This window comes from Macaca nemestrina, chromosome 1 (genome assembly GCF_043159975.1).
Source record: "Macaca nemestrina isolate mMacNem1 chromosome 1, mMacNem.hap1, whole genome shotgun sequence".
Lineage (NCBI taxonomy): Eukaryota > Metazoa > Chordata > Mammalia > Primates > Cercopithecidae > Macaca > Macaca nemestrina.
In genome coordinates this window covers 5,679,890-5,704,500 of record NC_092125.1, presented here as the reverse complement: position 1 = coordinate 5,704,500, position 24,611 = coordinate 5,679,890, and the positions used below count along the sequence as shown (strand labels likewise).

The following is a 24,611-nucleotide window of genomic DNA, read 5'->3' as shown; positions in this document are numbered from 1 at the left end:
CTATACCTCTTCATTGGTCCCTACTTGGGTTTCTCTCTAGCTCTCTCTGAGCCTCTCCCTACATGTGACAGTCACTGTCTTAAAATTTCTAATATCAACCATAAAACATTCTTCTCACTCTTAATAAGAAGGCAGAACTTCTGCCATAAAGATGGTGGGACTTATACCTATAGTCCCAGCTATTCGGGAGGATCCCGTAAGGCCAGGAATTCGAGGCTGCAGTGATCTGTGATCCTGCCACTGCACTCCAGCCTGGGCATTACAACAAGACCCCATCTCTTAAAACACACACATACACACACAGAGAGAGAGAGAGACAGAGAGAGAGAAATTGAGGCCTTCATTCAGGAACTACCATAACTTTCTGACTAAATGCTTATAAACACATCTGCTCTGGTGGGCATCTTACTTCTTTCCAATTGATGTCACTACAAGGGTATCCCACTTTTCTATAGGTTAGCTACGCTTCAGAGACCTTACATCTTTTTCTGTATTTATTCACTTTACATCTCACTATCTGTATGTTTTTATCTTAAATATTACTTTTTTCTATGTAGCTCCAATTTTACACTCCCTTTTGGATCATTCCCCTGAGTATGAAATAAATATCACCCATTCTATGTGTTCCCTTTAGCTACTGCTCCTTCTTTCTTTACTCTTCAATTTTCTCTATTTTTTAAATTTTAGGTTGAGTGGCACACATGTAGGTTTGTTATATAGGAAAACTGCGTGTCTTGGGTGGGGTTTGGGGTACGTGTCGTTCCATCACCCAGATAATAAGCACAGTACCTGATAGGTAGTTTTTTGATCTTCACCTTCCTCCTGCCCTCCACCCTCAAGTAGGCCCTGGTGTCTGCTCTTCCTCTCTTTGTGTTGATATGTACTCAATGTTTAGCTCCCACTTATAAGTGAGAACATGCAGGATTTTGTTTTCTGTTCCTGTGTTAGTTTGCTTAGGCTTATGGCCTCCAGCTCCATCTGTTTTGCTGCAAAGGACATGATCATGTTCTTTTTGATGACTGCATAGTATTCCATGGCATAACTGTACTACATTCTTTATTCAATCTGTAATTGATGGGCATTTAGGTTGATTCCACGTCTTAGGTATTATGAACAGTGTTGTAATGAACATATGTGTGCACGTGTCTTTACGGCAGAATTTACATTCCCAATAACAGGACTGCTGAGTCAAATGGTAATTCTGCTTTGAGATATTGCCAAACTGCTTTCCACAGTGGCTGAGCTCATCTACATTTGCACCAGCAGTGTATAAGTGTTCCCATTTCTCACAACCCTGCATCTGTTATTTTTTGACTTTGTAATGAAGGCCATTCTGACTGGTGTGAGATGGTATCTCACAATGATTTTAATTTACATTTCTCTAATGATTAGTGATGTTAGGCATTTTTTCATATGCCTGTTGGCCACATGTATGTCTTCTTTGGGGAAGTGTCTGTTCATGTCCCTTTCCCACTTTGGAATGGAGGTTTTTTTTTTTTTTTTTTTTTGTATATTTGTTTAAATTCCTTATAGATTCTATAAATTCCTTATAAATTTCTATAAATTCCTTATAGATTCTGAATATTAGACCTTTGTCAGATGCATAGTTCGCAACTATTTTCTCCCATTCTGCAGAGGTCTGTTTACTCTGTTGATAGTCTCTTTTGCTGTGCAGAAGCTCTTTAATTAGGTCAAGTTTTGTTTTTGTTGCAATTGCTTTTGGAGTCTTTGTCATTAAGTCTTTGCCAAGTTCTATGTCCAGAATGGTATTTCCTAGGTTATCTTATATGGTATTTTTTATGATTTTAGGTTTTACATTTAAGTCTTTAATCTATCTTGAGTTGATTTTTTGTATATGGTATAAGGAAGGGGTCCAGTTTCCACCTTCTGCATATGGTTAGACAGTTATTGCAATATCATTTATTGAAGAGGGAGTCCTTTCCCTATTGCTTCTTATTGTTGACTTTGTCAAACATCAGATGGCTGTAACTGTGTGACATTTCTGGGCTATTTTTTCTGTCCCACTGGTCTATGTGTCTGTTTTTGTACCATTACCATGCTGTTTTGGTTACTATAGCCTGTAGTATAGTTCGAAGTTGGGTAATGTAATGTCTCTGGCTTTGCTCTCTTTGCTTAGTATATTGCCTTAGCTATTCAGAATTCTTTTTTGGGTCCACATGGATTTAAAAATAGTTTATTAATTTATTTTTTTTTCTAATTTTGTGAAGACTGTCATTGGTAGTTTGAATAGGAATAGCACTGAATCTGTAAATTGCTGTGGGCAGTATGGCCATTTCAACAATATTGATTCTTCCTATCCATGAGCATGGAATGTTTTTCCATTTGTTTGTGTCATCTCTGATTTCTTTGAGCAGTGTTATGTAGTTTTCATTGTAAAGATCTTTCACTTGCCTGGTCAGTTGTATTCCTAGGTATTTTATTCTTTTTGTGGCTACTGTGAATAGGATTGCATTATCGATTTTGCTGTCAGCTTAGATGTTGTTGGTGCCTAGGAATCCTGATTTTTGTACATTGATTTTGTATTCTGATATATTGCTTATGTTAATTTGTCAATTTTTGTTAAGTTGTTTATTGGATTATAGAGCTTTTGGGCAGAGAGGATCGGGTTGTTTAGGTATAGAACCATACTGTCTGCAAACATGGATGGTTTAACTTCAGCAAATTTTAAAAACCTGAAATCATACCAACCATACTCTCAGACCACAGCGCAATAAAAACAGAAATCAACACTAAGAAACTCTCTCAAAACCATATAATTACATGGACATTAAACACCGTGTTCCTGAATTACTTTTAGGTAAATAATGAAATTAAGGCAGAAACCAAGAAATTCTTTGAAACGAATGAGAACAAAGATACAACATACCAGAATCTCTGGGACACAGCTAAGGCAGTGTTAAGAAGAAGTTGATAGCACTAAATGACCACATAAAAAGTTAGAAAGATCTCAAATTAACAATATAACATCATAGCTAGAAGAACTAGAGAAACAAGAGCAAAGCAACCCCAAAGCTAGCAGAAGACAAGAAATGACCAAAATCAGAGCGGAACTGAAGGAAATTGAAATGCAGAAAAAGTACAAAAGATGAACAAATCCAGGAGTTTTTTGAAAGAATTAACAAAATAGACTGCTAGCTAGAATAACTGAAAAAGAGAGATGATCTGAATAAACACAATCAGAAATGACAAAGCGGACATTACTACTCTTCAATTTTCTTGAGTAGCCTAAGGTTGGTGTTCTATTTCTTTTAACTTCCACTTGAATTAAAAATTAAAAAAGAACTATTTTAAGCATTAGGAATAGAAAATAAGATAATCAAGTCTAATGGATGTTAACATTGGACCATATGTATTTTCAAACATGTTTTTTTCAGATGTAAAATAGTTACTGCTAAATACTAATTTCTTCCTACTCATTGATGTTCGTTCTATCTATCTATCTATCTATCTATCTATCTATCTATCTATCTATCTATTTTTTGAGACGAGGCCTCGTTCTGTCACCCAAGCTGGAGAGGCAGTAGCGTGGTCACAGATCATTGCAGCCTTGATCTCCTAGGCTCAACTGATCCTCCCACCTCAGCCTCCTGAGTGGCTGAGACTAACAGTCTTGCACCACCATGCCCAGCTAATTTTTTGTGATTTTTAGTAAAGGTGGGGTTTTGCCATTGGTCTTGAACTCCTGGGCTCGAGGAAACCTCCTACCTTGGCCTCCCAAAATGCTGGGATCACAGGAATGAGTCACTGCACCTGGAAAGGTTCAACCATTTTAACCTGTGAGAATGGCAATCACCTATGATTCAAGCAAATATTGTCCTGAAGTTACTTCATATCATTTGCATGCAAGTTTTTATACTTTTCTCCCATATATATATTTGGTCATAAATACAATGCTTTTTATGGTGCATTTTCAGTTTTTGTAGTATGGTATTCTATAAATATCCTCAGTAATTTGTTTTTCTGTGTTTGTTTTTAGAGATTTATCAATATTGATACTTATAAATTTGAGTTACTCGTTTTTTTATTCTTGAATAGTATTCTACCATAAGAAAAAACTGCTCTGAGTCTGTATTATCATTTTGAGTACTCTCATCTTAATATTAAATATCCAATATATAAACATGAGATGGCTTTCCATTCATTTATGTCTTCTTTTCTTTCTTTCAGTAATGTTTCGTAGTTGGCAGTGTACAAGTCTTGCGCCTCCCGGGTTAAATTTATTCCCAAGACATTTTTTGATGCTATTTTGAATGAAATTGATCTTCCTAAGTTCCTTTTTACATTGTTGATAGCTAGTATATAGAAATACAATGTATTTTCTAGCTTGCTTTTGCATGCTGCAACTTTACTGAATGTATTAATTCTAAGAGAGCCACAAGTGTGGCATGTGTGTGTGTATGTTTTAGGGTTGTCTACATACAAGATCATGTCACCTATTAGTAGGGGTAGTTTTATTTCTTCCTTTCAAATTTTATTGCTTTTTATTTCTCTTATTTAACTCCTCTGGCTACAGCTTCCAATGTCACATTAAACAGAAGTGTTGAAAGTGGGTATCTTTGTTTTCTTCCTTATCTCAGGGAAAAAAATTTCAGTCTTTCACCAATGAATATAATGTGAGCTGAGGGTTTTCCAAACTATTGAAATGATCCCTTAAACGACAGTCTTTCCAAGAGTTTTTAATATATGACCTTTATCATGTTGTGGCAGTTTCCTTCTATTCCTAGTTTTGTGTGTGAGTGTGTGTGTGTGTGTGTTTTTATCATAAACCAGTGTTGAATTTTGTCAAATGCTGCCCATCAGTTGAAATGATCATGCAGGTTTTCTCCTTCATTCTATTAATGTGGGACATTACACTGATTAATTTTTATACGTTGAAACATCCTTGCATTCCTGGAATAAATCTACTTGGTTAAGGTGTACAATCCTTTAATTATACTGCTGAATGGTTTGCAAGTATTTTGTTAAGAAAGTTTGCATCTGTATTCATTAGGGACACTGGTCTGTAGTTTTCTTTTCTTAAAATGCCTCCGGTTTTGACATCAGGATAATAGAGCAAGTGAGAGAGTGTTCACTCCTCTTCAAATTTTTTGAAGAGTTTGAGAAGGACTGGCATTAATTTTTCTTTAAGTGTTGAATAGACTTCCCCAGTAAAGCCATCTGGCCCTGGGCTTTTCTTTGCTGGGAGGTTTATGATTAGTGATTTGATTTCTTTAAGAGTTATGGGGTCTATTTGGATTTTCAATGTATTCTTAAGTCTTTTTGGTGATTTGTGTATTTCCAGAAATGTGTCCATTTCATCTAGGTTACTCAGCTTGGTGGCATATGGTTCTTCAGAGTATTCTCTTATAACCCTTTCTATTTCTCTAAAGTCAGTAGTAATATCCTTTTTTTCATTTCTGATTCAGTATTTCATTTTTCTCTTTTTCCTCCTTAGTCAATCCATTTAAAGTTTTGTCAGTTTTGTTGATTTTTTCAAATAACCAACTTTTGGTTTCAGTCACTATTCTCCATTGCTTTTCAATTATCGATTTCATTTATTTCTGTTGTAATCTTTACACCAATAAATTGGTTAACCAAAATAATGAAGAGGTAAAACTACCAAAAAGATATAATAATACTACAATTTTGGTACATCTAAACATGGAACTAAAAAAATGTCAAAACTGATAGAACTATAAACAGAAATAGTCAACGCCAGAATTATAGTTGAATGTTTCACTTCTCTCTTAGTAACTGATAAGAGCAAGCCATTAAGCTATCAGTAAGGAGGCAGAAGACTTAACACTATTAACCAACCAATTCTATCATTGACATTTATAGAATATTCTACACAAGAACAAAGTACCCATTCTCTTCAAGTGCATATGATTCAACAGTATAAACTATATATATATTTGAAATGGAGTCTCGCTCTGTCACCCAGGCTGGAGTGCAGTGGTGCCATCTCGGCTCACTGCAAGCTCCGCCTTCCAGGTTCACGCCATTCTCCTGCCTCAGCCTCCCAGAGTAGCTGGGACTACAGGTGCCGCCACCTCGCCCGGCTAATTTTTTGTATTTTTAGTAGAGATGGGTTTCAATGTGTTAGGCCAGGATGGTCTCGATCTCCTGACCTCATGATCTGCCCACCTCTTAAATAAATCAATAAATTTAAAAGATTTGAAATTATACAAAATACATCGTCTAATAATAGCAGAAGTAAAACAGTCATCAAAAACAGAAAGACAGCTGAAGTATCTGCAAATATTGTACATCAAACAAAACACTGCAGTAATTCATAGGGTTAAAGAAGCAACTGCCAAAAAAATTTAAGCATTTTGAAATAAAGTTAAATCAAAATACAACATATCAAAATTTACAGGATGCAGATAAAGCAGTGTTGGGAGGTAAATATATAGCAACATATGACTCTATCATAAAAGAATTCAAATCACGAACACAACTTAATAAACAAAAATAAATAAATAAAAAGCAGAAAATATAGAAAAAACAGAAAAATAAAACAGAAACAAAAATAAATGAACATAAAGTCTAGTTCTTTGAAAATAATAAAATCACTTAATTCCAATAAATCCAGCAATGACATAAAATTTTCAAATTCCTTGAACTACACACAGACTACCAAATCTCATTTAAAAAAAAAAAAAAGGATAACTGTAATTACCCTATATCCATTAAAGAAACTGACTTTCTTTCGTTCTGACCCAGAAGGCCTCACAGGAGAATTCTGTCAAACATTTAAAGAAGAAATACATCAATTCTATGCAATCTCTTCCATAAACCAGAGGAGAAGGGAACACCACTCATTTTATGTGTCCAGCATTATTGTGATTCTAAACTCAGACGTATAAGAAAAGTATAACACAGCATCTCTAACGAACATAGATGCAAAATCCTCAAAATAGTAACAAATCAAATTTAGCAATATATAAAAAAGATAATATTCTGTGACTTTTCTTCTAGATATGCAAGATTAATGTAATACTAAAAAATCAATGTGATACACTGTATTAACCAATTAAAATAGAAATAAACATAAACATAAATCCAGAATCCATTTATAATAAAAGTGCTCAAAACACAGGGAATATTGGAAAATTTTGTCAACCCAAGAGATGGCATGTATTAAAAACCTACAACTAATGTAATACTCAATGGGGGATGCAATGTTTAATCTCACCATTTTGAAACAGCATGGTTCCAGTAATCCTGATCAGTGTAATAAGGTTAAAAAAAAATACAATAAAACTCAGAGTGGAAATAGATGAAATAATCATCTATGCAGACTATATCCTTAAATTTAAAAAAAATGGGTACTAAAATTAGTAAGTTAGTTGAGCTGGCTAAACTATCCAAAGACATATAAAACCTCCACTGGAGGGCTATTTACCTCAGTGTCTTTTACCCAGTACTTATGTACATGTTCAACCAAAAATTACATAGCATACTAAAAGACGAAAAGAAAAAAGTTTAAAGCACAAGCATCAGAACCAGATACATACAGATATGGAATTATTAGACTAGGAATTTACAGCATCTATGATCAATATACTAAGGGTTTTAATGGAAAAAAGTGGACTACATGTAAAAACAAATGGGTAATGTAGGCAGAGTTATGGAAACTCTAAGAAGGAATAAAAAGGGAATGCTACAAATAAAAAAATTACAACAGAAATTAAGAATGCCTTTGAAGGACTTATTTAAATAGACTGAACATGGCCAAAGAAACAATCAGTGAGCCTGAAAAATTATCAATATAAATTTCCAAAAATGAAACACAAACAGAAGAAAACAATGAAAAGGCAGAACATTCAGAAACTTTAGGATAGTTACAAAAGGTAAAATACATTTGCAATGAAAAGATCAAAATAGGAAGAGAGAAAGGAACTGAAAAAATATTTTAAGCAGTAATGACTCAGGATGATTTTTCAAAATTAATGACAGTCTCCAAATCATAGATCCAGGAAGCTCAGAGAAAAGCAAACACAGGCTGGGGGCAGTGGCTCACGCCTGTAATCCCAGCACTTTGGGAGGCCAAGGCGGGAGGATCATGAGGTCAGGAGTTCAAGACCAGCCTGGCCAACATGGTGAAACCCCGCCTCTACTAAAAAAAAATACAAAAATTAGCCGGGCTTGGTGGCAGGTGCCTGTAATCCCAGCTACTCAGAGGGCTGAGGCAGTGAGTCGCTTGAACCCGGGAGGCGGAGGTTGCAGTGAGCCGAGATCAAGCCACTGCACTCCAGCCTGGTTGACAGAGTGCGACTCCGTCTAAAAAAAAAAAGAAAGAAAGAAAAAGCAAACATAAATACCTAAAGTCTACACCCGGACATATCATTATTTGAACTGCAGAAAAATCAGAGACAAAGATAAAATCTTGAAAGAAGCCAGAAAACAACAACAAACAACCTTACTTAAAAAGGAACAAAGAATTAAATTGGATTTCTCTTTAGAAATCGTGCAAACAAGACTAAAGTGGAGTGAAATATTTAAAAGCATTGAAAGAAAAACCCACCAACCTTAGAATTCTGTATCCAGCAAAATCATCCTTCAAAAGTCAAGGAAAAACAAAGAATTTCTCAGACAAAAACTGAGGCAATCTGTTGCCAGTAGACTGCCCTGAGGGAAATGTCAAAAGAAGTTTATCAAAAAGAAGGAATATAGGCCAGGTGTGGTGGCTCACATCTATAATATCAGCACTTTGGAAGGCCAAGGTGGGAGGATCCCTTAAGCCCAGGAGTTCAAGACCAGCTTGGGCAACATAGTGAGTGAGACCTTGTCTCTACAAAAAAATAAACAAAATTAGCCATGCGTGGTGGCCTATGCTTTCAGTCCCAGCTCTGTGGGAGGCTGAGGTGAGAGGGTTGCTTGAGTCCAGGAATTTGAGGCTGAAGTGAGCTGAACACTCCAGCCTGGGCAACAGAGCAAGACTCTGTCTCCAAAAAAAAAAAGGAAAATAATATAGGTTACAAATTTGTATCTATGTGAAGAAAGGAAGAATATTAGAAAAGGAATAAATAAAAGTAACATAAAATTCTGTTCTTACTATTCTTAATCTAACAGTTTGCTCAAAATAATGATAGCAACAATGTATTTTTTGATTACAGCTCATGGGTAAGTGAAATTTATGACAGCAGTGTTGTAAGGGATAGGCAGGAGGATCAGGGAATACTGTTATATGGCACTTGTACTATCTGTGAAATGTTACAGTGCTATTTAAAAGAGGACTTGAATTAGTTATAAATGTATACTTCAAACTCAAGGGCTGGCAGTTAAAAACAGTTTAAAAAGTATAATTTACTCAATTAATATGCTATGAGAGGGAAAAATGTTGTCTTATACAATGCTCAATTAAACCAGAGAAGGCAGAATAAAAATGGGATACACACACAGAAAGAAACAGCAAGCGCAATGAATAAAAAACTGTAAGAAATATGGTAGATATTAATCCAACTGTATCAATCATCATTTTTAATGTCAGCAGTCTAAAGATATCAGCTAAAAGACAGAGACTGTCAGAGTAGATTTAAAAAAACAAGATCTAACTATATGGTCTACAAGAAACCCACTTTCAAAATAAAGACACTGCTAGATTAAAAGTAAAGGGATGGAAAAAGATAGGCACACATAGTAATTTAAAGAAAGTGGGAGGAGCTATGTTAATTTAAGACAAAGTAGGGCAAGGAAAACTATCAGAGATAAAGAGGGGCATTACATAATGGTATCCGGGCCAATTCTCCAAGAGAACATAACGCTTCTTAATGTGTATGTGTCCAGCAACAGAATTAAAATATGTGAGGCAAAAACTGATAGAACTGGAAGGAGAAACAGATGACACTACTATTATAGTTGGACACATCAACATGTCTCCCCAGTCAGTTAAGGACATAACTGAACTAAACAGCACCATCAATCAGCTGGATTTAATATCAACATTTGTGGAATATTTTATCCAAGAAAAGCAGAATACACAGCTCTTCTCACACAGAACATTCATCATGATAGACCATGTTCTGGGCCATAAAATGCACCTTTAACAAATTTTAAAAAATCATGTAAAAGTATGGTCTCAGACCACAGTGAAATTAAACTGGAAATCAGTAACAGAAAGATAGTTGGAAAGCTCCAAAATACCTGTAGACTAAACAATACATTTCTAAACAACATACATATTAAATAATTCAATAAAACTTAATACTATTTCTAACTAAATGAAAATAAAACATCAAAATTTGTGAGATACAGTTAAAATAATGCTTCGAGGAAAATTTATAGCATTGAATGCACAAATTAGAAAAGATCTAAAACAAATAATCTAAGCTTTCAGGTTAGAAAACTAGAAAAAGAGCAAATTAAATCCAAAGTAAGGAGAAGAAAAGATATAATTAAAATTAGAGCAGAAATCAATGAAACTGAGAACAGAAAATCAGTGGAGAAAAACTAACAAAAGCAAAAGCCAGATCTCTGTAAATATCAATGAACTGATAAACCTCTAGACATGTTAAATAAGTGTATTTCTATCAGCTGCCTTGCATTAAAATTTTTAATATGTTTTAAAAATTTCAATAGCTTTAGGGGTACAGCGGTTTTTAGTTACATAGATGAATTGTATAGTGGTCAGCTCTGGGCTTTAGTGTACCTACCCCCCAAATAGTGTACGTTGCACCCAGCAGGTGACTTTTCTTCCCTCGCCTCCCTCTTCCATCCTCCCCTCATTCTGAGCCCCCACTGTCCACTCTACTACTCTGTAGACCTCTGCATACACATAGCTTAGCTCCAACTTCTAAGTGAGAACATGCAGTATTTGATTTTCTGATCCTGAGTTACCTCATTTAGGATAATGGCCTTCAGTTCCATCTAAGTGCTGCAAAATACATTATTTTGTTCTTTTTTATGGCTAGTGATATTCCAAGGTGTGTTTGTGTGTGTGTGTGCATTCCATTTCCTTTATCAACTCACTGGTTGATGAGGACTTACGTTGATTACCTATCTTTGCAATTGTGAATTGTGCTGCAATAAACATATGAGTAAATGTATCCTTTTGTATAGAATGACTTCCTTTCCTTTGCGTAGATACCTACTAGTGGAATTCCTGGATCGAATGGTACATCTACCAGTAGTTCTTTGAGAAATCTCCATACTGTTTTCCATAGAGGTTGTATTAATTTACATTCCTACCAACAGCATGTAATCATTCTATTTTTACTGCATCTACATTAACATCTATTGTTTTTTGACTTTTTAAAAATGACCATTCTGATTGGGGTAAAATAGTATCTCATTGTGGTTTTATTTTGTAGTTTCCTGAGGATTTGTAGGGATGTTGAACATTTTTTCCTATGTTTACTGACCACTTGCATATATCTTCTTCTGAGAAATGTGTATTCATGTTGTTTGCCCACTTTTTAATGGAATTATTTGACTTTTTTCTTGCTGATTTGAGTTCCTTATAGATTCTGAGTATTAGTCCTTTTTCAGAAGTAAAGTTTGCAAATATTTCCTCCCAATTTGTAGGTTGTCTATTTACTTTGTTGATGATTTCTTTTGCCGTGGAGAAGCTTGTGAGTTTAATTAAGCCCCATTTATTTATTTTTGTTTTTACTGTATTTGCTTTTGGGGACTTAAGTCACGAATTCTTTGCCTAGGTAAATCTCCGGAAGAATTTTTCACAGGTTTTCTTCTAGAATTTTTTATGGCTTCAAGTCTTATATTTATGTCTCCAATCCATCTTGAGTTAATTCTTGCATTTTTCATAGTGTTTGTTTTGTGTATGTAGATGCTGTTATTTGGTGCAAATAAATATGTTTCATCATTTATGCTACAAATGATCTACTTATCACATTTAATATCTGAAATCTACTTAGTCCCAAATTATTATTGTTGCCTCTATTTACTTTTTGTGTCATTTGATTAAGCTTCTCCTCATTATTTTTTCCAGTTTGCTGTGTAATTTTATTCTAGGTGAGATTTTGTAAGGAAAATCTAGTTGTATTTCCTAACCCAATTTGAAGGCTTTTAAAGCTTTACCTGTATACATTTCATGCCAGAAATAACACTGGTTTTGACAGCTGTTTGTGTTTTTATATCCTAAGTACAATGCCTCATGACCAAAAGAAGACACTAATTAGAAGGGCTAGCCAGCAGAATGTCTAGCAGATATTTGGAACACATCTTTCTTTGACCCAAAGTTTAAAAGTGGGCCATTATTTGATTGTGATAAGGAAAATATCAAATAGAAACCTATTTTCAGCCTTTTATTTCTCTTCCATTGGTGCATCTGTTCTACTCCTCTGGCCCTGCTTCACTTGTAAAAGCAGTAGCTTACAATCATTAACCTCTGCGTAACTGCCATCAATCACCAAGCTCTTCAGGCTGAATATCTCAACCAGAAAGTAGAAAGTCACGACTCAGAAAAGTTCCACTTCAACTTTGGCATGATGCTTCACAAATGATCTTGATACACTTTGCAAAAATGTGTCCTCAAACCAACTTCCATTATTGACCATGAATATTTTCCAGCACTCAATCCCAACCTTCCACGTTCTCATTGCTTTCCTCCTTCCTGACTCCCCTTTTCAAATCTTCTCTTCCCTCTCTCCTATCCATTTCCTTAGCCCTCTCCTCCTTAATCATTTCCACAGCTCTAATTAAACTCTGAATTTCCAGACATACTTCCATTCTCACTCCCAAAAGTTAGTGCTATATTTCTAGCCATTAGACAACTCTATCTGAAATTAATTACCAAAACCAACTATAATCCTCTTCCTTAAACTTTCTCCCAGTATTTTCCCCAGTATTGCTAGACTTAAAATAGGAGTCCTCAATTTCTTTATAATTTCTGTGGAATTCACACTTCCTTTCCCTTCGTTGCCTGTGTTCTCCTTTAGTAAGGGCTCTGTCACTTAACACTGTATTATTGCAGTAGTCTCTTAATGAGATTCCCTTTTCCAGACTCTTCTCCCTACGAGTCTATTCCAACAAAACTTGAAAAAAATCCAATTACCGCATGTCATTTCCTTACTTCAGCATCTACAGTTCTGGTAAGTAGATCAAGCAAACATACGAGGTCAACTTTCAAGAAGCTGCACTGCATTCACGGGCCACCTGTCCGCTGTTTACATCCAGATTCTATCCACCACAGATTCCAGTTCCTCCAGTCAGCATATCTTCATGCACTTCTCTTGTTACTACTTTATTTTTTTCTCACATTGTTTTCCCATTCTGAAATGTCACATTTCCTTCGTTTCCCAATCCTGTATTCCTTCAAACACATTTTCCCATGAAGGTTTCCAAACCCAGGGAGGTGGAAGTGGAGTTAAAGGAGCCTTATAGTAAAGAAAATCAAGAAAACAATGATGGCAGATAGAAGCATAGTCTATATAAAGGAATGGAGAGTGCTAATAATGGTTAATGTGTAGCATTTTCAACCACTTTAAAATATAATTATCTAAAGCAAAATCTAATTACCATTACCATGTATTGTGGTGTTTATTAACATATGTGAAAGTAAACTGTAAGCAAATAATAGCCTAAAGAATAGGAGGAAATAGAAATACGCTCTTGTATGTAAATTGGTTATGACTGAAGGTGGACTAAGTTAAACATGTGTACTGCAAACTCTAGAAACAACCTCCAAACAATAAAACAGACATACAATGAGACAATAGCAGTGATAAAATGGAACCATAAAATATTCAACAAATCCAAAAGAAGGCAAAGAGAAAAAAAGCAACAAAGAAAAAAATAAACAAACAGCAAGATGGTATATTTAAACCCAACTATGTCATTAAGTGCATTAAATGAAAATGGGCTACACATTACATTAAGTCATAGTTTCTAACGAATAAGAAAAAAACAAGAATCGACTACATGCTGTCTAAAAGAATATCCACTTAAATATAATTGGCATAGGATAAAGGTATAATGATGGGAAAAGATATATTACACAAAAGCAAAAGAAAGGTGGAGTACTTATATTAATATCAGATGAAGTAGATTTCAAAACAAAGATTGCTGCTGTCTATACAGAAGAACATTTCCTAAGGATAAGGAGGTAAAGATGAGTGCAGTGATGTATGCCTGCAATCCCAGCTACTTGAAAGGCTGAGGCAAGAGGACTGCTTGAGCCCAGGAGTTCAAATTCAACCTGGACAAAATAGCAAGACCCACATCTCTTTAAAAAAAAAAAGAAAAAGAAAAAAAAAGATGAGGTAAATTCACCAAGAAAACAATCCTTAATCTATATATGTATGCAACTAACAATGGGGCTTCAAAATACATGAGGCAAAACCTAAAAGATAAAGTTCACGATTACAGTTGACAATATCAACAATCCTTTTTCAGAAACCAATAGAACAAGTAGGCAGAAAACCAGTAAGAATATAGAAGACATGAACAATACTACTAGCTGTCTTGACCTAATGAACACTAGTAGAACAATTTATGCAATAAAAGCAGAATACAGCTGACCCTTGAACAACATGAGTTGGAACTGCATAGGCCCACTTACACCCGAATTTTCTTCTGCATCTGCCACCTCTTGAGACAGCCAAGTCCAATCCCTCGTCTTCCTACTCCTCCTCAGCCTACTTAACATGAAGACAATGAAGAGGAAGACCTTTATGATAATCCACTTCCACTTCATGAATAGTAAATATATTTTTTCTTCCTTATTTTATTAATAATATTCCTTTCCTGTAGCTTACTATATTATAAAAATACAGTATATAATACACATAACATACAAAATATGTGTTAACTGTTCATTAAAGCTTCTGGTCAACAGTAGGCTACTAGTAGTTAAGTTTCTGGGGAGTCAAAAGTTACTGGGTTGAGCATGGTGCCCCTAACTCCCGCATTGTTCAAGGGTCAATGTAGAGATTCTTTCAAGTATATATAGAATATACAGCAGCGTAAGTCATTTTCTGGGCCATAAAACAAATCTTCTAAAGTGTAAAACAATTAAAATCATATAAACTGTGTTCTCCAACCACAAGAGAATTAAGCTAGGAATCAGTAACAGAAAGATAACTGAAAAATCCATATATTTGGAAATTATGGAATTACGGAAAATTGGAAATATTTGGAAATTGGAAATTAATCAACACACTTACAAATAACCCTTAAGAAGGAATCACAAGGGGAATTAAAACTCTTTTGAAATAAAAACACAGCACATCAAAATGTGCAAAGCATGACTAACAGTCCTTAGAGAGAAACTTCACTTAGATGACAAATTCCCTGAAAGACACAAACAGCAAAATTCATCTGAGTAACAACAGATAACCACAACAGCCCTGCAACTATTAAATAAATTGAATTCACAGTGAAAAACTTACCAACAAAGACAAAACTCCAGGTCTAGGGAGAGCTTCACTGGTAAATCCCACCAAATATTTTGTTAATAAATAATACAAATCCCACAAAAACAATTCTATAAAATCAAAGAGAAAAGAGAAGTACTTCTCCTTTTGTTTTCAAAAAGCAAACATGATCCTGCAGTGAAAATTATACAAAGACATTTCAGGAAAAGAAGATGACATAGTAATATCGCTCAGGACTTCAGGATACAAATAGCCTTAGAAATACAATGTGCCAATGCTCGCAATATATAACAACACGTCATGAACAAGTGGGTTTTTCAACAGAATGCAAGGTTCACTCAACTTTGGAAAATCAATGTTAATTCACCATTTTAATAGGACATAAAAGAGAAAAGTCATATGAGCATTGCAGTAAGTGCAGAAAAAGCTTTAATAAAACTCAATACTCATTCATGATTTTAAAAACTCTCAGTAACCTAGGTCTAGAACTGCCTCAATCTGATAAAGGAGGTGTAAAACACCTATATTAACATCATGTTTTTATAACATATTATATTCAAATAATTCTGGGCTTAGAGAAGACTTACAAAAATATAGCACACATAGTTACCATATACCCTTTACCCACCTTCCTCTAATGTTAGTATCTTATATAGCCACAGTATGAATATCAAAACAAAGAAATTAACATCAGTACAATACTATTAACTAAACTACCAACTTTATTTCGATTTCACCAGTTTTTCTACCAATGCCCCTGCCTAGTCCAGGACCCAACCCAGGATCCCACATTGCAGTTAAGTCATCATGCCACCTTAGTTTCTCCAATCTATGAGAGTTCCATCATCATTCTTTGTCTATCACGAGGTTGACACTTTTGAAGTTATCAGGCCAGGTATTTTGAGGAATGTCCTGCCATGTGAGTTTTTCAGGTTTCCTCACGATTATATTGAGGTTATGCATCTCGGAGGAGAGCACTTCAAAAGTGATGTGCCGTTCTCAGAGCATCTTATCATGGGTTCCATGAAGTCAGTATCTTACTTACTGGTGATGTTAACCGTGATCACTTGGTTAAAACTGTGTTTTCCAGATCTCTCCACTGTAAAGTTAGTCATTTTACCTTTGTAAATGATAAATATTCACAGGGAGATATCTTGAGAGTATGGAAATATCCTCTTTCCTAAACTTTTGCTTACTAATTTTAGCATTCATAGGTGAATCCTGAATGAGCAATTTTCACTCAGGAGTTTTAATGGTAATTTCCTACTTTCCTCACCTCTTTTACATTAATTGGAATTCATCTGTAAGGAAGACATGTCCCTCTCAACACTTTATTTATTTAGACAATCAATCACTTATTTATGCAATATAGACTCATGATTACATATTTTATCCTTTGGATCATAAACTAACACTATATATTTTATTACTGAAATTGTTTCAGCTTTTGCCAGAGGACTCTTCAGGTTTGGGTACTTTCTATGTCTTGCCCTTTTTTTTTTTTTTTTTTTTTTTTTTAAGGCTCCCTCCTTACTTTCTGACATCACAAAATTCTCCAGGCTCATCTTTTTTTCTTCCCCCATAATAGTGCTGAAATCAGTCACACCCTCAAGGAGCCTTGATTCCTTTTATTGGAGAATAATATTTAGAAACCCAGATCTGGCTGCTAGATGTGCTCATTAACATCCTATTTAATGGTGAAAGGTGCTTTTCTCCCTAAGACTAGAAACAAAGTCAGGATGCTCACTCTTACCACTATTCACATTATATTGAGGGTCTTAGCCAATACAGAAAGGCAAAAGAAGAAGAAAATGCATACAGATTAGAAATGAAGTAAAACTTTATTTACAGAAGATATGATTGTCTGTGCAGAGAATTGTAAGTAATCTACAAAAAAGGTTACTACAACTAATTCTTGCAAGCCTGCAGGAGAAAAGGTCAGTATGAAAAACCCAACTGTATTTCTATATAGTGGCAGCAAAACAAAGTGAAAATGAAATTCTAAATATCATTTCCCTTGGAAGACATGAAACACTTAAGGATAAACCTAACAAAATTTGTGTAAGACTTAAACATTGAAAATTACAAAACATTACTGAGAGAAATTAAAGATGACCTAAATAAATGGAGATAAATTGCATTCATGGATCTGAAGACTCATTGTTAAGATGTCAGCTCTCCCTAAATCTATCTACAGATTCAACACAGTCTCACACAAAATCTTAGCAGACTGACAGAGTGTAAAATTTATGTAGAAATCTATATAGACATTAATCTAGATAAATTCATGCTACAAAACACCCTGCTAGAGAATCTTAAAGCTTGAAGGTACTTAAAGAATCGTATCTTTTGCATGAGTAAATGACCTGTCCATGTCCACAAAGAAAGCAAGAAGCAAATCCAGGACCAGGATCCAACTTTGTTCTTTCATGTTTTGATACTGTGCTCTTTAGAGTGGAACATCACGCTACTTGTAATTCAGATTACTTCACTTTTTACTTTGCCTAGGAAGAGATTCAGACCTCCTCAACAGATGCCAGAATCTCTAGATGTGCCATCACCTCTTGATGTGCAGCAATAAGTAGAAAAATAGCCAATAATTATGTGATAATAAATTAACAAGAATAAATTTACCAAAACTTATTAATAAAAATGTAACAATAATCCCTGATCTTAGGAATTAATTGACTTTTACAATAAATTATACATTTTAAAGATATAAGGACTCCATAAAAATGTTTTATTTTATAAATGATTTAGTAATTTACACTGAAACACTGAAATTTTAACTGAATTCATTAAAACAGCTACTAACGTCAGGCTGGTTCTCAAAATTAATTTCGTGTTCATCTGTGATATGATACAAACCCAAATAGACTCAATCACATTTTCCTTTCAGAAAGAAACTGAAATTTAAAAGTGCTGCTATAATAAAGTTGCTCCTTCAAGTATGTATGGGGCTGCAGAGAACACCAGAGCCTCGGGGGTCACGCAGGATGCCGTGAGTAAGCCTGTAGATGGCATCAATCCACGACCAATCTATTATTTACAGAAACAGTCATTTTTTGGTTGTGCTTCTTTATGCAAGATATTTAACACTTTTGCTCAAATTAAGTGGCACCCATTTAAAAAAAATCATTATAACAACTTGAAGGAATTTATCTACATACGTCATCAGAAGTTGTTTTGGCAGCTCCTCCTCCCTGCCACAGCTGCTGGCTCCCCTAATTCCATTCCCACATGGTAGCTGCTGGCTGTCTTACTATCACCTTTACACTGGGCGTGTCTAGCCCAGTGGAGCTGAGACAGGATAGGCCTTGCTTCCTTACTGGTATACTGGTTGGGCTCTCAGAGCTTTCTCCAGGTGGGGCCAAACTCTTATTTAACATGAATAGCTGAACACTGAGATAAGGAAACTTTGTAGCTAATCTTATTGTCCTCACAGGACTAAGGAGGTCCATATTTTGGCCCTTCTTTGAATTTACAGGGCCACATTGGTACCCCAACCACTGTCTCTTAAAGAAATGGTTCTTTTCCTCTTCTTTTTTTTGGAGTAAGTCCTCCTAGAAGAGGGTGTCTAGAAGGGATGATATTTAGTTGTAGCTTATTATTAGCTATTTATTAAAAATAAAACCATGCATGATTTCTGGGAGACACAGCAAGCCCTCATCTCTTCCAGGTTTTTTTGTTGTGTACTGACACGATGAAAACAGTACACAGCTCATTAGGGGCATTCCTATATATGCATGCAACTCATAAGGAACATCCTCAGTGAGACAAAGTGGATGTAAAATTGTCTATAAGAAGATAATAAACATTTAGCACATTTAAGAATGCTCAAATGCTTCTCATCAAAGTTGTGAAGGATTCAGTACTTAACATGGTACTTTAGACATAGAAGAAACTCAGGATATGTGAGTTGAATCGAGTAGAGGTGTCTAACATGAGGCACCTATTTTAAATTCCTAGTTACAAGAAACAGATCGAAAATCACCACACTCCCAGTGACCAATAACATAATACAGACATGAAGTGCTTGTGTTACTTCCTCCTAACTCATCTAATTCATATGACATAATTCTATCTTTACCTTAAGGCTTAACAGAGAAGAACACCTGGCACATAATAGACCCGAAATAAATGTTGTTGACTAATAAATGTTTCAGAGAAAAATATGAAATGTTGTAATAAACTGAAAGGGATGAACTAAAAATAATTACAGAAAAATTTGGAGTAAATTATTGAATGAAAAATATTTCATAGTAAAAATTTTATATAAGCATCTGAAAATCAAAATATCAAAATCAATGAATGTACTAACAATATCTGAGGTGGTTTAAAAAAAAAAAAAAAAGCGGGTAGCGGGGGACAGACATAATAATATCCCGTTCCTGAACTCAAGCAAAAATTGCAGTATTTAAAACAAGAAGGGTGGGTGCAGTGGTTCACATAATCCCAGCACTTTGGGAGGCCAAGGAGGGAGGATTGTTTGAGCCCAGGAATTCAGTATCATACCAGGCAACATGGCAAAACCTACAAAAAGTACCAAAAAATTAGGCAGGTATGGTAACTCACACCTGCAGTTCGAGTTACTTGGGAGGCTGAGGTGAGAGGTAGAGGCCGTTGAGCTGTGATTGTGCCACTGCACTCCAGCCTGGCCAACAGAGACCTTGCCTCAAAAAATACATAAATAAATAAAAACAAGTAATAAGCAGATCACAATAAAACTAAACATATATAATTAGTAGTGTTCTTTTTTTTTTTTTTTTTTTTTTTTAAGCGATTGGGTCTCACTCTGTCATCCAGGCTGGAGTACAGTGGTGTAATCATAGCTCACTGCAGCCTCAACCTCAACCTCCTGGGCTCAAGCGATTCTCCTGCCTGCCTTAGCAGCCTCCTCAGGAGTGTGCCACCACGCCCAGCTGATTTTTTTATTTTTCTTGTAGAGATGGGGTCTCACTGTGTTGCCCATGCTGGTCTCAAACTCCTGGCCTCAAGTGATCCTCCCACCTCGGCCTTCCAAAGTGCTGGGATTACAGGCATAAGCCACCATGCCTGGCCTAGCAGTATTCATTTTGTGGGCAATAAGGTTCTGTTTCAAATGACAGAAAAGTCCAAAATAAGACATTGTGTTTACTACTTCATTAAATATTAAAAACAAATTTCTTTAAATTCCTTTTAAAACAAAGATTTGTATAAATGAATCTGAAGTGTTTAAAATTAAAGACATAAGGGCAAATTAAAAATTTTTAACTAGTTTTTTAAAGAAAAAATAATACTGGGTATCTTTTTTAAAATTAAAGAAATAACGAGAGGCAAACTAACAAATTATTATGGGAAAAAATAGAAAAATAAATTCTGTGATCATATTGAGTAAAATTTCAAGAGGCATTTAGGGAGTCAAAATTATAAGTAAAATTTTGTGCACAGAAGTTCAGTAATCACTTAAATGTCGGTAAAATGGAAAGTATCATTACATCATTAACTTTTAATCACTTAAAATATTTTTACTATAAATTCATTTTAGCAGTGCAGCCAAAATATATACACACTATGCCATAAAGATATCTTACCTTTTTATCATATACATCTTGCCAGTTTACTCCAGAAAAGAAACTGTGTCTCATAATTTCTTTTGCATCATCTGGTCCTCCACCAAGGCTATGAGAACAGAAATAAAATTAAGTACAAAACATTTACATAAGCTCAAAGCGTAACAAAAAAAAAAAAGGTTTTGTGAAAGTGTAATTTTCTGCACAATAAATAGTTCTTGGGATAAACAGCTCTAAAAGTAAACAGCTTTTGCTATAAGTTCTATTTTTCCTAATATGGTTATAAGAACTAGCTTCAGAAGAGTATAGTATTTGGAAAAGAGCAGAGGCTTTGGAGATAGATCTGGAAGAAGCAACCATCTCTGGCACTTATGAGATGTGTGACAACAGAAAAGAGGCTTAACCTCAGTTTTCTAATCTGCAGAGTGAGGAATAATAATATTTGCTGGTGGGTCACTGCAATGGTTAGAAACAACATAGGAATATGGTTTGGCTGTGTCCCCACCCAAATCTCATCTTGAACTGTAGCTCCCATAATCCCCATGTGTCATGGGAGGGACCAGGTGGGAGGTAACTGAATCATGGGGGCGGGTTTTTCCCATGCTGTTCTCATGAGAGTCAGTAAGTCTCATGAGATCTGATGGTTTTACAAAGGGCGGTTCCCCTGCACATGCTCTTGGGTGCCGCCATGTAAGATGTGCCTCTGCTTCTCCTTCACCTTCTACTATGATTGTGAGGCCTCCCTAGCCAAGTGGAACTGTGAGTCCAATAAACCCCTTTTTCTTTATAAATTATGCAGTCTCAGGTATTTCTTCATAGCAGTATGAAAATGGATTAATAATAGGTAAGGAAATTCTGGTGTTTTCTGGCTTATTCAATTTAATATAGTACATATTACTAAGAATAAAGGAACTAAAAGTGAGAAATAGAAAGAACAGGAGGAAATGAGGGAAAAAGAACAAGAAAAGGAAGAGAAAATAAACCTATATATCTGAATTTAATATAGTTGGCTTTATTTGGACTTGTTCATTATTAGAAATGATATGTACCGGTAAGTGCTGAACAACCAGCTCTCTGTGAGCAATCATGCATTTATACAAATATAATTTTTTTTTTTTCCCAAGGGCATAGTAGATACCAGGTGCTCAGAGCAGAGCAGCCATGGAGCTGCTGGGACCGAACCTTGCCTGACCTAGCCACAACCACACCCCGGACATAAAAATTTAAATTTTACTGATATAAAGAATGCAAAACAAAATTTACAAAGATCATAGAATATACAATGTTGTGTATTGTAAATTAGTCATCTGATTCTCACAGAAAACTTGTTAATTTTTGTTGTACTCCAAAGCCACTAATGGATGCAACTTACGATTAGTTTCAACATGAATACTGGTTGACATTTTCGTTTATGCTAAAGTCAAAGCTGAAAGTGATACAATGGAGACTTCAGAACTTCACTTGTCAGTTATGTGAGTGACTTCTTTGCTAAATGGTTAATAACTTTGGGACAGTGGAAGAAGACTCACTTTTTGGTGCTATTTACAATGTAACGAATATGGACACAACAAACTTTTAAATTTAATCTGCATTATTAACATTTTCTCTTAAGTCTAAACAATCAACAAGACCGTAAGTCCAGCCCCAACTCATACTATTTGCCAATTCTGGTGATATAAATTCTCCCACCGTGGCCAATTTTGAGCTACCAGTAAGATGTCACTGAACACGTAGGCAGAAAGAGACGCATCGTAGAAAACCATTATATATTATGTCCATAGAGATACAGCAGACATAACTAATCTCAAAAATACAGATAACAGTGAAACTTAACAAATTAAAGAGTGATGAGTTTTGAGTATCTATGACCTTTGCTTTTCCTATTCTTAACTAGTAAATTTATATAATTTTTAATAATGACCATAATCTACAACCAGCTCACAAAATTGGTGAAAATTTCACAGTTGGTTCTTGAGAGCCAGTATATGCTAACTCCAACACACCACTGGGTTGGAAGAAAACCAAGTAGGTCACAGAAAACAAATACAGATGCTCCTAAACTTAACGATGGGTTATGTCTAGATAAACCCACATTTCAACTTAAGATGGGTTTATCTGGATGCAATTCCATCATTAGTTGAGGAGCATACTAAATACGCATCACTTTTGCACCATCATAAAGTCAAAAAATTGTCAAGCCATCGTAGGTTGGAAATCATTTATAATTATACAATTCTAATGACTTCTGGTTATTAGATCTAAGAAACACATGACTGGGAAGAACCTAGGATCCTTTGACACACAGTCAAAATGGAAAACAGTCAACTGATACCTGAGTATCTTTAGTGATGATAAATGATTCACATCAGCTGGGTCTCCAACTCCCAGATCCTTATAAAATTCTCTAAATGAACTACACCCCAGAGATGGGACTTTTAGGTTTGATCATAATAGTGCTGTTTGATGTTTGCATTTGGAATTTTCAGACTGGTAGTTCTGTATTCAGTGAGAGCTCAGCATTTCAGACCCTGCCCTCTTTTTCATTCTATTTCAATTGTGTAGGGCTTCTTCCCCAGGAGACTGCAAACTCCTTTGAAGACAAGGAGAGTGCTGGATTATCCAAAAGGCATTCTAAGCTTCTGCTTAGGGAACCAGAGAAGCAAAAGCACCAAAACACGTTTCTGAAAAGCATTTAATATTTTCAAGCATGCATCAACATAGTCTGCATGAGAAACATCAAAGCTCCATGGCATTTTCTTACACTTATGTTATAGTTTATTTCAATACTGTTTTCATTTGAATTGTACTTGAGATGGGAGTTGGAGTGGAGAATCATAATCATTTTGTAAATAAAATGTTTTAATCCAGCTTTAGTTATCCATTTTTGTAACTCCTCAAGTTTTCTAGCAATACTTTGGTTTTGAACATAGCCAGCATTTATTCTATATTTATCAAATACATGTAAAACTAAAATATCAGCTATGAATACTATGCAAAGTCTGAGAATACAATCAGACTTCCATTTTAGAAGCTAGGAGAAATTCTTTAACACACTTCCTCAATGTGTGAAACTGTCAAAAATTTCAGTGTCAATGACTCTCTAATATACAATTTAAGACTTCAAAAATAATAACAAAATATGCTTTGAAGTAAGATATTTATGTCTAGAATACTAAACTCCAGTATCAGAATGCCAAACTAAATCCTCAGCTACTATGAATTCCTTTACTATTAGGAACATCACAGAATTCACATTTTCCTAATGTTACTGAATACATGAGGTCATGTTTTTCCTATCAACTCTGCATAGGAAGATAAAGGAGGGGCTAACAGAATGAACATAAAGGATGGAGAGTAAGAAATAAAAGCAAAATGAGAGTTGACCCTTGGATAGCACCAACAGCAATTCAATAAGACATACCGGAAAAATTCCAGTAGTATTTAAAATAGCTGTGTAGAAAAAATGAAGAGTTGTATTATAATGCTATCATTACTTATGTTTCCAAAGACTTTTCAAGATCCTTGTTAGTTTCCTTTTCTTTCTGCCCCTGAAACTGAGGTTCCCCTAAGATTCTGTCCCGAGGCCCTCTTCTCCTTATCCACTACCCTCGCCACTACTAACTTGGCTCTAGCTACCTCCTAGATATAGTTATGGCTCCCAATCCATATAGTCAGTTACTGTGTTTTTTTAAGCATTGATTCTATTATTTCCAGCTGCTCA

General features: G+C 35.1%; 1 protein-coding gene across 7 annotated transcripts in view; it reads right to left on the bottom strand.

The window, feature by feature from the left end:
• LOC105474669 (AKT serine/threonine kinase 3) overlaps positions 1-24,611 on the bottom strand; it is a 356,860-nt gene that overhangs the window by 24,309 nt on the left and 307,940 nt on the right. For 6 of the 7 annotated variants that reach the window (XM_011729486.2, XM_071069549.1, XM_071069543.1 and 3 more), the window contains one exon: positions 20,912-20,999. In XM_011729486.2, coding sequence (XP_011727788.1) covers positions 20,912-20,999 — 88 coding nt within the window. Of the gene's footprint in view, positions 1-18,100; positions 18,378-20,911; positions 21,000-24,611 lie in introns of those variants that run through there. The other variant, XM_011729487.3, reaches the window with a different exon arrangement.